This window comes from Sebastes umbrosus, chromosome 24 (assembly GCF_015220745.1).
Source record: "Sebastes umbrosus isolate fSebUmb1 chromosome 24, fSebUmb1.pri, whole genome shotgun sequence".
In the NCBI taxonomy this organism is placed as follows: Eukaryota; Metazoa; Chordata; class Actinopteri; order Perciformes; family Sebastidae; genus Sebastes; species Sebastes umbrosus.
In genome coordinates, this window is record NC_051292.1 from 7237574 (window position 1) to 7253072 (window position 15499).

At 41.2% G+C, this 15499-nt stretch overlaps 2 protein-coding genes across 2 annotated transcripts; both read right to left on the reverse strand.

Moving 5' to 3' along the window:
- Positions 1 to 2329: 2329 nt before the first annotated feature.
- On the reverse strand, positions 2330 to 7313 carry LOC119483896 (2-oxoglutarate receptor 1-like). The gene is made up of 2 exons (XM_037762371.1): positions 7012 to 7313; positions 2330 to 3748 (listed from the first exon to the last, which is right to left on the reverse strand). The coding sequence occupies exon 2, from the start codon at positions 3737 to 3739 to the stop codon at positions 2765 to 2767; it is 975 nt and encodes a 324-aa protein (XP_037618299.1). The 5' UTR covers positions 3740 to 3748; positions 7012 to 7313; the 3' UTR covers positions 2330 to 2764.
- A 2099-nt stretch (positions 7314 to 9412) lies between these two features.
- LOC119483894 (kelch-like protein 41b) lies at positions 9413 to 14729 on the reverse strand. The gene is made up of 6 exons (XM_037762370.1): positions 13509 to 14729; positions 12115 to 12272; positions 11727 to 11834; positions 10204 to 10389; positions 9913 to 10059; positions 9413 to 9832 (listed from the first exon to the last, which is right to left on the reverse strand). Exons 1-6 carry the CDS (start codon positions 14607 to 14609, stop codon positions 9721 to 9723), a joined length of 1812 nt encoding a protein of 603 aa, XP_037618298.1. The 5' UTR covers positions 14610 to 14729; the 3' UTR covers positions 9413 to 9720.
- Positions 14730 to 15499: the final 770 nt, after the last annotated feature.

The window sequence follows — 15499 nt, forward strand, 5'->3', positions numbered from 1 at the left end:
CACAAGTGATGATTTTTCTATCAGTCTATACATTGGTTTTTTTTAGGAATATGTTGCATATTATACCTTTAAGCTGGAATATACAGAAAGGCAATTTCTCGCAGGAAATGTGTTCAATAAAAAATATGCAGCATCCAGTCATGTAAATTTGTCCTTGATGGACTCTCTCCGGTACGCATGAGTACACGTGTTCTACCTTGCTCCTTTTTTCACAGCATGTTCTCACCATAAAAATCTAAAATCTATCACGCGGTGTGCCAACTTCTTCCATATCCACGCACGTATACAGACACTGACGCACATCGATGAGGCCTTTTTTTCTAAGCAAGGAGAGAGGAGAAGAGCTGAAAGACGGGCTGTCAGAGCCGGTTTCAGCGCTCTTACATCACGGGAAGAGAACATTGGTATTTCCACCATTAGGGCATTGATCACAGGCTCTTCGCTTCCAAATTGATCATTTAAAGTTCAATTGACTATGACTCTGGCGCAGCAGAAAATAGAAGAAACCAATTGGCCTGCTGAATGCTTTTTCCCTCTATAATCTGACAAACATACAATACTCCGTTCCATTTGCGCTCCGCTAGGGGAAAAAACAATCTATTTCGACACATTTTCTACAGGCGTTGCCTTGTGAGATGCTTCATATTAATATCCTGGAAAACAGTAATAAGCACTTCCAGAAGAAGAAGGAAAATGAGGATGAGGAGATCAGTCAGGAGGCAGAAAAGGAAATGGCTATGTCCACAGACCAAAATAGCCTCTCCATCCCCAGCTGCAGTCTCTATTCTACTTGCACAGCATGCAACAGAGAAAGATTAGAATTATGTAAGCCTGTGATAATGACGCCGGATTTGACTTCTTTGTGTACTCATGCACACGGAGAAGTGGCAGACACCTTCAAATGTTGCATTAATTCCATCTTGTATCATAAGAGGCTTTTGTTATTCGACGCAGCTCGCTAATTGTTCGGACCCGAAACCATAAAGCGGGGTGTTGCAGCAGATCAACATATGGTGTCCAGGATGAAGCAGTTTGCTGGCAGTGATAGACAAATAGTGTAACAGCTTCCTTTATCTACGGATGATGTCTCTCTGTTGACAGGGAGGATTTGTTCCGGGAGGTTTTGTGTTACATGAAGATAAACGGATGTATTTTTTTGTTCTTAAAGATCTCCTCCTAGTAGTACAGCGACATAGAGAGCTGTACGTACACTTTCAAAATAAAGAGTGCTTTGTTAGCTCATGGGGAAGGTGGATGCATCTGCAGAGAGAACTCCTAACGCTAAGTGCTCAGACACAACCTCGGAGTCTTTCACAGATCAGTAGCCGCCGGAGGTGTCGGGCTGTAAAATCATTTTATCACACTGTTGGGGAGACAAACGCAGCAAAGCGTGATGATTGATATCTTTTTAAAATTTCCATCCATTTCCAAAGTGTTGGGCGGACTAAGGAAATGTAAACAAAAAAAAAAGAAGAAAAAGTTAAATGATACATCAGAAAAAGTGACTTCTCTCCAGAAACTAGTTGAAAAATGACCGATAGGGAATAGGGAGCATTCTGGGGCGCGCCGACACTTTTGGAGGGTAGAGTACGGAGCTACGGTATCATTATCTGTCACCGGCCTATTCATCTGTCATCTGTCAATCATCATCAGAAATGTATAAAGTACGTGTGAAAGACAAATACCAATATAAAGAGGAGCTGACAGAGGCTAAGGGGTCATATATTACTAAATTGAAGTAACTTTATGGTCTCATCCATACATATTAGGAGGACCTTGACAGCTTGCCACCCATTACGATCACTGATCACCTGTCAGCAGTTCAAAATATGTTAAGCTTCTTTTCAAACATATTTCAGCTTTTTTTTTTGAGACATTTTTCGAACTTTTTTAACGATAATTTTCAAACATATTTCAGACCTTTTTCAGACTTTTTTAAAAAACATTTTTTGGACATTTTTCTAACATTGTTCAGACATTTTTTGAAAATTTGTCAGAGTGACTTCATTCTCTGCTCAGGTAGACATTACTACTCTATATCTTTACATAACAAATATTTGTTTGATGCTATATTAATGCCCTGAATATTGTATAAAGCATAATAAAGTTCATGGTTAAGATACTCACAGGTGTAGTCAGTGGGCAACCTCCGGGATCTGAAAAGTGAAGCCAATGTGGAAGTGCCTTAAACCTGCAAAAAATGTGTCCGTCAAAAAACAAAAAAACTAAATGGAGACAGACAAAAACCACGATGGAGACGGACAAAAACAATGCGGAGACGGACAAAAAACCAAGATGGTGACGGCCAAAAACCAATATATACAACATGTTGTAAAACTGTGAGTTTTTATTAAAGACATAGACCTTATTTTCTGTAGCAATTAAAAATACACAGGAAAAAACTAACTGGAAATCTGGCAAAGTGAAGCTCAGTAATGCAAACTCATTGCCTGGTTTTAGGACTAAACTGAAACCTTCAATAACAAAGACTATTTGCATGGCAGCAAACATTCAAATCATTACATTGTTAGTCAGGTAAATTATACTGGCGTGTGGACAAAGGTTTAACTTAACATGCATTTCTCATAACCTCTAGTTGTATTTACATGTCAGGAGTTGGCACACAAAACTTTGTCTCTGGGAAGCACACGATGAAAGAAAACACAACAACTGTCATGCAGCTTTCCCGACATTGTCTGACAAGCTCACAGTGTGTCCACAGAGTGAGACATCAAAGAAAGAAAAGTCAGGCGTTGGACATTCGTCATCCAGCAGGCATGTCTCGGCCTGCCTTGCTGATGACGGTCACGTGGAGCAGCGACCTGGCTTTGCTCAGCCAGTATTCTGAGTAAAAAGTGCTGAGGAAGGCCCTCCTGAACTGATCACCTGAGAGAGTGTACAGAGCCAGGTTAAAAAACGTGTTGAATCCAGCCAGAGGCCTGGAGATAATATATGCCGTGTGCACATTGCGCTCCACCATGCACGTCGAGTTTCGAGTTTCTATCCGTAACACACGTAAGATATGATACGGCAGGAAACACACCACAAACACCACCAGGATCAGCACGGTCACGCGCCGCGCTCGCATCCGGCACGGACTGGTTGTTTGGGGCCCGTTCGCCAGCTCTTTCACTATACCGATGTAGCACATGAACACCACCACTAGAGGGAGGAGAAATCCGAGCGCAGTAACCAGCCAGCCATACCACCGCACGGTGTAGACGTCTGTGCTGCTAGCAAAGTCCAAGCAGTAGGTCTTGTTGTTGCTCTCCTCGAAGGATATCATCGTCAACATGGGTATGATTTCAGCAGCGGCGATGATCCAGACGGCTGAACACGCAATTACACCCCAAAACTTCCTCTGCACCTGTGCTGCAATCAGAGGCTGGATCACCACCACGTAGCGGAAAACGGCGAGACACGTCAGGAAGAGGATGCTCCCGTACAGGTTAAAATGAAAGCCAAAGCGCACAAATCGGCACATGAAGTCGCCGAGGGTCCAGTCCTCGTTGACGTAGTAGTAGATCAGGAAGGGCATGCTGAGGACGTAGAGGAGGTCGGTCAGCGCCAAGTTGACCATGATGATGCTGCTGCTCTTCCAGGGACGCAGCTTGGTCACGTAAATGCCGATGGCGGTTACGTTGCCCACCAGGCCCACGATGCAGATGATGCCGTAGGAGACGGGCAGGTAATAGCGATTCATCAGTCGGTCCACGTCGGTGCAGTTGTCAAGTTCCATGGTGGAGTGCTGTTGAGTATGAAAAGCAGTTTTATATTTAAAAAATAAAAATCAGAGAAGGGAGATCTTGTGCCAGAGTAGGAGCTACTGTAGCATTTAGGACACAGAGGTCATATCCTTGTTTATGGGATTATTAATGAAGTTTGCACTCTACAATTACTCATATTAATTGTCTACCTAGGGCAGGGACGGTTCTTATCCTTTTGGTGCCCAAAGCTAAATTTGGATTTTGAGCCCCCCCTTGGGGTAGGGTTCAACCCCCCAGAACCGAGGGCAGATTGTTTGGGGGGTATTTTTTGTTTTCAGAGGACAACCAGTACCCCCCAAGAACGTGGTGCCCAAGGCGACCGCCTATATGGCCTATGCCCTAAGCCGGCCCTGACCTAGGGCTGGTTGACAACTAGAAAACACTTATTTTACATCATGCTCTTAAGGTACAAAAAGCTGCTTGATAAATAACCAATACCATTAACTGATAACACAAATTGTTCTTGAACGTTTTTCTGCACTATTTGAATTTGGCACTTCGGCGTTGGCCTCATTTTTCAGCTCCAAAGGTTACAACTAAGCCCATAGTACACAACGATAATGAAATAAGAACAATTAATTCTCGCAAATCTTTTTTCACAGAATGATAAATAAATAATAACAAATAATATTTGAATGTCCATCGATGATAGACCAATAGATGATACATAAATAGACCGGTATGGATACCTATCCATCCATGATATAGATGGAGATCCACAAACAGTATCCACCTATGGTATATAGTTAGAATTGTATTTAATTAATGGCATTCAAAGAGACTTTACTAGGAAGTGTTACAACTGTACAACAAGTCTGTTACAATGAACCCCACTCATACAGTAAGTCCTCCACTCTTGGTGCAATTGTCCAAGAATGGAAGTGTTCAGTTGAAGCAGAGATGTGTATGTTGTCTATTATCTTGTATAAATCTAACTCAAATATTTGTTTTAATTATTTAGCCCAAACCAAAATGTGTTAAGATGTGCCCCAGAGAGGTGATCCGCAACAGCTTGTGTAGCCGAGAGTTACCTTGCCTTTACTTTATGAAGGTAATAAAATAACGGCAAACAATTTATTACTCCCACATTGTCAACAGCAGTACATAACAGCTTCACTCAATCTGCTCTGACCTTTCACAATAAAAGTCCTAGACACCTACAAAGCAAGAGGTAACTCAGCAAAATACAACAAACCTACGGTAACGTCTGCAGTTAGGTTTAGGCAACAGAACCACTTAGTTAGGTTTAAGGAAAACGTCATGGTTGGGCTTAAAATAAGTACGTAAACAAACTAAAATACATATGGAAGCGACGTAACATAAGTATAGAAAAACATAATTAAAGCTAAAACAATGAGCTGAAAAATGCTGAAATGTTCTGTAGAGCTGAGGGAAACTCCAGGGTCAGGTGGTACATAACATAACATAACATAATATAACAACATAACAAAATATAACATAACATAACAACATAACAAAACATAACATAAAATAACATAACATAACAAAATATAGCATAACAAAACATAACATAACATAACAACATAACAAAACAACATAACAAAATATAACATAACATGACAACATAACATGACAACATAACAAAATATAACATAACATAACATAACAACATAACATAACAAAACATAACATAACAACATAACAAAACATAACTTAACATAACAAAACATAACATAGCATAACAACATAACATAACATAACAAAATATAACATAACAACAAAACATAACATAACAACATAACATGACAACATAACAAAATATAACATAACATGACAACATAACATAACAACATAACAAAACATAACATAACATAACATAACATCATAAAAAAACATAACTTAAAATAAAAAAACATAACATAACAAAACATAACATAACAACATAACATAACAAAACATAACTTAACATAACATAACAACAAAACAACATAACAAAATATAACATAACATGACAACATAACAAAATATAACATAACATAACATAACAACATAACATAACAAAACATAACATAACAACATAACAAAACATAACATAACAACATAAAAAAACATAACTTAAAATAAAAAAACATAACATAACAAAACATAACATAACAACATAACATAACAAAACATAACTTAACATAACATAACATAACATAACATAACATAACATAACAACAACAAAATTAAAGCTAAAACAATGAGCTGAAAAATGCTGAAATGTTCTGTAGAGCTGAGGGAAACTGCAGGGTCAGGTTGTACATAACATAACATAACATAATATAACAACATAACAAAATATAACATAACATAACAACATAACATAACAACAAAACATAAAAAAACATAACATAACATAAAATAACATAACATAACATAACAAAATATAATATAACAACAAAACATAACATAACATAACAACATAACATAACATAACAACAAAACATAACATAACATAAAATAACATAACATAACAAAATATAAAAATATAACATAACAAAACATAACAACATAACATAACATAACAACAAAACATAACAAAACACAACATAACAACATAACAAAACATAACATAACATAACATAACATAACATAACATAACATAACATGTGGTCATTTGATTAATTGTTAATGTATAAATATTTATTAGTGCCACTTTAATGTTTAAAAAATGCTGACCAAATGCTGAATTTGTGTTTTTTGTAATGGATATTTTGAGCTGGATGATAAGTCGAATCCTGTAAATTTCCAATTCAGGTGTCTCATATACAGTAAATATTGTTAGGTGAGGAAAAAGTCATTCCCTTTCCCCTCAATTACTGCTCGAGGAAGGAAGGAGAGAGCATGGCTGGAAACCCAGAGGCGAGCAGACTAGGAAAGAAACAAACAATCAAACAAACTCAGTGGGAAAGAAGCAAACAAAACCTTTCCTCGTCAAGCAGTCTGCTTTCTGAAAGCCTCTCATGATGTGACAGCGCCTATGGCGTCCTGGCTTGATGGCAGCTTCCTGTAATGCTGTCAGTGCAATCCGCTCTCATTATAGTTGTGAAGGAGATGTGTGTCATTTACACATCGCAATGTACACTCGCATTTCATAAGGCAGCAACTTGTACTCATTAAAAATGATTATTCTTTCTGGAAACTATATTCAAAAACTAATTTCATCCAGCCGAGTATTGAAATGAATACACAGAGGATGAGTCATAAAGGTGTAGTTTGAAAAAGAGATTTTTCTACTTACTTTTAGCTACAGCGTCCTCATCAGCACTCACTCCAAGCCTTCAGCGTCTTGTCTAACATCCATCCCTCCATCACTCCTCCTCTCTCTTGTTTCCTTTCAGTCTTCCACACCCAGGGGGAACTCCAGCATAGTTTAGTGTGAAAGACCACTGTTGTGTGCTTCACCTTCAGCCATGTGCACTGACTTCCTGGTGTCACGCTTGAGCTGATAAAGCTCAAGGTTTGCTTTATTTACACGGATCAGGTTTCAGGTGATTTTGCAGAGAAAACTGTAAGGCATGTCTGGCAACACAATGCTTTTTGATGAATTAAACTCTCCATGCAGCGCACCTTTTGTTCATAAAAATAAACTCCGGAGTTTCTATAGAGGTCTTTGTTATTTCTTCAAACAGCGATTACCTTGGTGTGAATGCTGAGCTAAATTTGGCTCACGCACAGACCTTGGTTTCTGATTAAATGAGGAAGTTTAGTGGGAAATAATTGCTTATTAACAGTGTGAGTGTCCAAACTATGACTTTTTTTTTGTTTTGAACAGCTGCCACAGATTTCTATTATTAGCTCCACGAGTGACTTTCACGTCAATACTTTCCAAACATCTGTAAAAATCGTTAATTATTAACACTGGAACATGTTGTGTAAGAAACCTGCGATTTCCGCCTGACGTGCACGGTTTTAATGTCACTGTAAAGCTGTCAACATGCTTTAACACACTAGTTCAAACTGTAACAGCGTTTGTTTTTCTGCAAATGTAAATTGGACGCACTCATTTGTAGTCATGTTTCTGTCCTGAATTCCAAATTGTCCAATTGTCACGAAATTTAATGTATTGATTCGTGTACATAGACAGGAATTTCACAAATTTTTCATGATGGTCAGCATGAAATCAATTCGTAATGTGTACCGGGAAGTTGGATGTGTGGGCCAAAAATCACTTGACTTTCACCAAGAAGACCGGCGTTCGTGTCCCGTGTGAAACCTCAAGTCAAAGTTGATTTATTTGTAACGTAACTTCCGTACATAAGTTACCCCACTTCCGGAGTTATTTTAACCCAAACCGCGTTCTTTTCCTAAACCTAACAGTAAGTCACAACATGACATATGAAATGACCTTAAAGGTGGCGTGCTATTTATACGTTTCCCATGTGATCACGTTGCACCACTTCAATTGAAATCTTCTTTCAGTTGAATTGGCACTAATCTTCCGCTTCAACTGACATTTCGACTCCTTTCAGTGCTTGAAGTTTAAATGAATGAATAACTTTTTTTCAGCAGTTTCACACACAACATATGTTTCAACTTTGCTCAGTGCTTTAAATTGACAACTTAATTCAGTGCTTACACTTAAACTGACACTTCAACTTCTTTCAGCCTTCCCATTTTAACTACCATTTCATCTTCTTTTGGTAACTGTATTTCAACTATTTCAAGTTTCAGGCATCTCTCATTGACTTCGACACAAGGGAACCGGAAGTGCTAAAATGCTGACTCATTTCTGGGTTTTAGATTCATTCCTATAGCACTCTATTGAAATATCTTCATTTTCAAAATGTTAAACAAACAGCATGACTGAGCCATTGGCTAACAGCTAACGGTGCTTGGAGCTAACATTGCTATCAGCGCTAACAATGTAAACAACAGCAACAGTGCTGGCAGAGCTAACAGTGTTTACCTGAGGGGGGAACCGGAGGTTGGGTGCTACGCTTCGTGATGATGCTGTTGGTTGGGATGGCGTTATCAGCTGTAGCCGTAGCCAGTGGGTCACGCTTACATGCACGCTCACATGCACTAACAACACATGCAGCCGGTCCGGCTATATAAACAAAGCAAAAAGAAGCTGGGATTACAACACACACAGAGGGAGAGCGACTTCATCCTCTGCTCAGGTAGACATCACTCCTCTATATCTTTACATAGACAATAGTTGCTGCTGGATATCTTGTAGAGCACCTTTAACACTAATTATTCATTGTAAGCGTTGATGACACATTTCTTCCATCTCCTTTGCAGCAGTTTAAAAGAGGTGTAAAATCCTCCACTTCCTGGGTCATTATCTCTAATGTAAGTGTAAATAGATGTTAAAATACAGCTATGATTCAGTGTGAATGTATTTCACTCTGTGTGACGGTAACCTTACACATACCTCAACTTTTCCAGTCACGTTTGAGGTGCAGTAACCCACGGTCATGTTGGATGTGTGACACATGTTTGAAGACCATTATGCTGCGTTTAAATGACGCCTCACCTGCTATTAACCCATCTCCACTTCCTTGTTTACCTGAAAGCACAAAGAAGCTACAAATATACATCTCCTCTCCCACGGCTGCCCTCGACGCGTTGATACAGGCTCTGTAAAATGCCACTTTTCTGTAGATCACACAAAAGCAGAAAACAGTAAAAGAAGCAGAAGTTTACAAATGTTTATTTTACAAAAGAAATGCTAGAAATGGTGTAAACAGAGATCAATCTAAATTGTGGCTTGTTTTTTTTTTTTTTTTAATACTGTGGGGATGGTGCAGACTTTGAAGAGGCAGCAGAGCCGAGTGTTTATAGTACAGATAAAAATCATCTGAGTTCAGAGAAAAATTAATGTCAAAGATCAACTCGGCACACAGAAAGGATGAGACGCCTCGGAGGCAGCTCGCTGGGGGATGAGGGGGGTGTCGGGAGGTGTTGTTGGGGGGGTTAAGAAAGAAAGAAAGAAAGATTCTGTCTACAGTTTGGGCATCCTGGCAGCGTTGAGGCTCATGGACACACAGGAGGAGCCGGCAGCGTACCGCATCTCCCTCAGCATCCCACTCCACAGCTTCTTATCATCCTCGTACCTAACGAGACCAAGAGGAGAGTCAGATCTCGGAACGACCGAAACATGTAAATAACGGTCCCATAAAACGAGAAGACTTACTGCCAGACGTCGGTGACCTCTGTGGGAGCCAACTCCTTGTTCTCCGCCTGAATCATGGCGAAGCCGCCCACAGCGTACAGGGAGCCGCCGTTGCTCAACAGGTTGACGGAGCTCCTCTCCTGGGGGAACTCTGTGAAGGGCTCCCACCTGAGGAGATACAACATTAGGAGAAGGTCAAGTGGAAGACGGAGCTCTCATTACGGATGTACCTTGGTACATTTGTCCAATTTCTGTTTGTTTTAGGGTTTGAGAAAATTTAGATGTGATGTATGGTATAAATCAGAATCATACTTGTTTGCTGCGAAGTCATACGCTTCACAACTATCGCTGAGTCCTTCCTCGTTGACTCCGCCGGCCACCACGATCTTGCCGTTGTGGACGACGGATCCGAACATGGCCCTGGGTGTCTTCATGGCCGCCAGCTCCCTCCACTCGGCCTGCTTGTGGTTGTACGCAAACATCTTGTTGAGGGCTTTGCTGTGGAGACAAATAAGACGGATAAAGACAAACGCGCATCACACAACTGCAAATATGGATCATTTGGAATAAATTGCTTTGTAAATGCAGCGAAGTGTTTGTTTTCCCCAAAAGACGAAAGGCGGCAATTCCGGTAAATGATGATGAAAATGTCACCTCATGTCTTAATCATTGTTTGCTAATGTTACTAATGGACTGACGGTGTGTTTCAGCATGAAGCCTTCATCAAAGCATCACTGAGTTCTCTGTTTAAAAGGCACAGCGTCGCAATCAACAATCAGCAGGAAAACAGAGACGAAAACTCACCACTTTGATATAGAATATAGAATCAATTAACTGATAACATAGTAGGAAAAAAATAGAATAATACAGTTTGAAGGTAACCTAACTTCACATACAGTTTGGTATTGTGTCTGTAGTGTATTTGACAACACATATATTGGGGCAGGATTAAAGCAACATCATCTAATCTGGGACAATACTGGACATACAGTTGGTTGACAATTAAAATACATTATATTGTATATACAAGAGGAATTATCTGGACACAGCAGTTAATACTTTTAATATTGAAAAGAGATGGGAATTTGAGGTAAATACCATAATTAGGTAATTAAATAAGGATGAGATATTAAAACTCCATAATCTCAATTTATAAGAAATAAAGTGCATTTTGTTAAGTGTTATGTTATGTACATTTTTTGGAGAAAGTCAAGATTGAATTAAAACTGGAGCGTCTGGTCCGTGTACCTTTTGATAGTTTGTTTTCCCGTTTTAAACCAAAAACAGGAAAACTGTTTTTTTGTTTCTGAATCAAAAAACAAGAAAACAAGAACACCAAATGTTTTTAATTATTCTTTTTCTCTTCACCTTTTACTGATTTATACTAAAAGCCGTGTGGATCTTCTCTTTGCCACAGGTTTAATTGGTTTCCTACTGTTTAATTGCATGCATTGCAAAACGAGTCATTCACACCTTAGCGTATTAATAAACACGGTGTTACATCCTGAGGTTTGAGGACTTGTTGGCTGTTTTGTTCAGGTATCACTGCTGCGTATGCTGCAAAACACAGTGAGGATTACAGCACGTTATGTTGGGTGGCTCTACTAGATCCTTTAATAGCTTCTGTATCAATCAACAAGAGATGCACGGGGATCAGTATCTTCCATTACGGTAACAGATGAGACGGTTCTGGACTGAAGCGGTGTAATTGTTGTCTATGAAGTACCGCGCAGCCCTGCAGTCTGGCAGGATGATAGACCACGAACAGCTGCAGCTCACAGTGGAAGGTCTCAACACACACACACACACACACACACACACGCTCATTTACTCACTTGTCATCTGTCTTTCCACCAATGCAGTAGATCATTCCTTTGTGGGAGACGACAGAATGGCCGTGGAGCTTCAGAGGAAGCTTTTTGGCCTCACTCCACCTCATCTTCCTGAAGAATTCACATTTAAAAAATCATTTTAATGATATTTTGTTCCCTTGAATTCATTTGCTCAAATGCTTCACTGGTACATGTGTGGTATTGGTACATAAAGAAGTTAAATATCCTGACTATGAACCCAAGAGATCATATCAAAACACAATTTAATTATACTTAAACACCATATATTAGCGATTGTTAATTTCCAGAAGTTAATTATCACCTTAATACAGTATAAAAGGTGAAGAAATAAAGAAAGAGGGAGAGAAAAGAAGCTAATAATACTACTGACTCAACATCGTAGCACATGACCGTGTCCAGCGACTCGTTGGTCTGGAGGTCCTTTCCGGCCACGGCGAACAGCAGGTTGTCGCTCTCCCCGATGTTGAAGAGGCATCTCGGAGAAGGCATGGGCGGCAGAGCGACCCATTCGGATGTGAGTTGATCCAACTGTGAAGAAAAAAAGTACATTAAAACACCCTCTTAGCGCCCATTAGCTCAGAATGAATCATCATACTGTACGGTATCCACATATTGATTATGCTGTAAAATATAGGTCTTAAAAAGCCTTCATGCTTTCTTTCAGAGTCTGCGTTGCTTAGACTTGATGGGCGACATGGGAAACATAACATAGGAAAACTGTATCACAGTCATTCTTGTGGTTATGGACTGAAAAAATACTTTAAATCTGTCCTATGTTTCTCTCCTTTTTTGTGATTTTGAGTTCCAGTAAGGCATTGAAATGCAAAAGTGGGTTTAGATGAGCTAAAATATTGTGCAATAAGTGCATTATTTTCACAAATACACACAGACTTCTAAGTTCCTACACTGTTTTATTAAAGGTTCTCTATAGTGGAGTAATGGCTACCTGAGCAGAGAACGAAGTTGTGTCTCCGCGCTTTGTTGACATAGCTGAGCCGGCCAAACATGCCTTTTAGCGCATGTGAGCGTGCCCCACTGGATAGCTCTTAGCCACCGCTCTGCATTGCGCTCATACGGAGGTTACCGCTGATAACGCTGTCCCGTGCAGCGCCCACCCTCCGGTTCCCCCTTAGGTAAACACTGTTAGCTCGTTCAGCGGTGTTGCTGTTGTTTTCACCGTTAGCGCTGTTAAGTCCGTTAGCTATGCTATATTGAGAGCCGTCGAGAGGCAATATATATATGCTCTCAATTTCGCATTTAGCACCTTTAGGAATTGTTGGACGTGTTGGGAAATACGGTTTATTGTTTTCTTGCCGAGAGCTGGATGAGAACATTGATAACACTGTCATGTCTGTACCATTGAAATAGTATAGGAGTAGAACAGACATTCCCATTCAAATCAACGTAGCAGGATTGTCAGAGCGGCGAACGTTGTAGCGGGCTGACCGCTGCATGAATTAAGCCGACTTGCGGCAAGTAGCGGACTCACTGAGGTGAAGTTTTGCTGTAAAGATGACCAAACGAGCAGCGGAGTAGTAACGTTACGAGGCACATAGAAAATGTAAATGAGTCAAATTGAAAAACTCAATGCTTCATTCACACAATCGGCTCGTTTTCCTAGCCGTCTCCTGGCTCTAGCTTCATATTTAACATTAAGACATGACAGTGGTGTCTATCTTCTCATCTAAATCTCTGCGAGAAAGTGAATAGGAATATTTCCCCAATGCAGGAAGCGATATCAAACGAAAGAAAAAAAATGGTTACCAAGTAGAAGTAACATTGCAGGGGTAGATCTTTGTTCTCCTCGTCCACAAACAGTCCTCCAATGATGTAGAGCTGGTTCCTCTGTGACGCCAGGCTGACGTGGTTGCGTGGCACCTGCTCCGACATGGCCGCCAGGAAGCACTCGTTCTCGCTGACGTCGTACGCCACCGCCGCCGTATCGTTGATCATGATGATGAATTCACGCGTGAACATGCCGTGTCTGCGGTCTTCGTTCAGGAAGCCAGGGAGTAGGCTGCCCTCCTCTTCCTCCTCGCCACCTTCCTCCCCCTCCTTCTTCTTGGGCGTCTCTGGAAGTTTCCCCTTGTAGGCGTCCCTGATGACCTGGATCGTCTTCTGGAGTTCCGGGTCGGCCTTGATGATGTCGTCGGTCTCCACTTTCTCCTTGAAGTACTTCTCCGGCAGCAGGCGGAAGCGGATGCAGTTGAAAGCGTCCTTCAGGAGCTTGACGCGCTCCTTGTCGTGGCGGACCCACGCCATGACCGACTCGAACACCAGTTCTTCCTTCCCAACGTTCAGCGAGTCTCCGCCGATGACGGCGAACAGTTCGTGCGCCGCGAGCTTGAGGAACTCCTCGTCTTTGTAGAGGAGTTCGAAGCGGTCCGCTATGTAGTTGCGTGCGGCCACTGCGAGCCTGGGACAGCCGAGCACCAGACCCATCCTGAAAATGGCCATGCAGTTGCCCAGAGACAACTTCTTCTGAAGGTAGTTGACGCACACCGTGAAGACGGAAGGGATCTGGAATCTGTTCGCCACGGCAATTATATCCTGTACGTTGTCATCGGTGAGGTCGATCTCGGCCGAGTAGAGGTACTGGACGACCATGTCCAGGATGGAAGGGTTGACGTCCTCCAGGACAACCTCCTTGGTGTTCTCCACCTCCTTCCCGTCCTCCGTGAAGAAGATCTCCCTGAAGTAAGGGCTGCAGGCGGCCATGATCAGCCGATGGCACGGGAAGCTGCGGTCGCCCACCTTCAGGGTGCAGTCCACAAACTTGTTCTCGTTCAGCAGCTCCTTCAGCCCGTCCTGAAGCAGGGTGCTCTGAAACAGACGCAGCTCCTCCTTGATGGCGTTGGGGTCCATGGCGAGTCACGATGGGGGGAAACGGCGGGTGAACGAGGGGGTCTGTGGAGAGAGGAAGGAGACGGCGGGGCCACAGGTCCTTTTGGCAGTCGGTCCTGGCTGGAAAAGGCAGAGCAGAGAAAAGGTTCCCAGAGTGAAGACCCCGCAATTTAATCCCGTCCCACTCTCTAAATATAGCTCCCTCTGCCCCCCCTAGCCTGCTTCAGCTCCGGTGGAATCCGACTGGGCCAAATCACGGCCTCGGCTCGAGCAGCTGCTGTCACAGACTGAAAGAAGCAACTGGCTGCTCAGGCCGAGGATATGCCACCGTGATTCAGCTCCCAAAGTGTCATGTGGCTGTAAGAGCGGAGACAATGCTGTCAAAGCTCTGGAATAGCTCGCCCCGAGCTGTACGCATGACTGGGAGGATATTTAGAGCAGCCGCTGTCACGTTCAAAACTATGTGTGTGTACATCATCCTTTCATTTATATCTGGTTTCCGTTAATTCATTTTTTTTGTTCCATTTATTCAGAGTGCAGTCAAATCTACTGTACTGATTTAGTCTCATGTTGAGCCTACATCTACACCAATTTGTTTTTTACTCTGTAATTCATATACCGTGACGAAGCAATCAAGACTGTTTCAATAATTATAATTACAGACAATATAATTATACTCACTTTTACTGCAACAGATAGTTACTTACAGATTATTTTGTCAAGAGCCCAAGGGACCATCTTTAAATTACTTGTTAGTCTAAACCCCCAAAATATTCCATTTACTATCGTATATGAAGAAAAGTCACAAATACTACAAATTGGGTAATTTAATTAATTGTTTTTTTGACTTTAGATTCGCTAACACTTAAAAATAACCATTTATGAATGGTAAATTGATAATAGTTAATTAA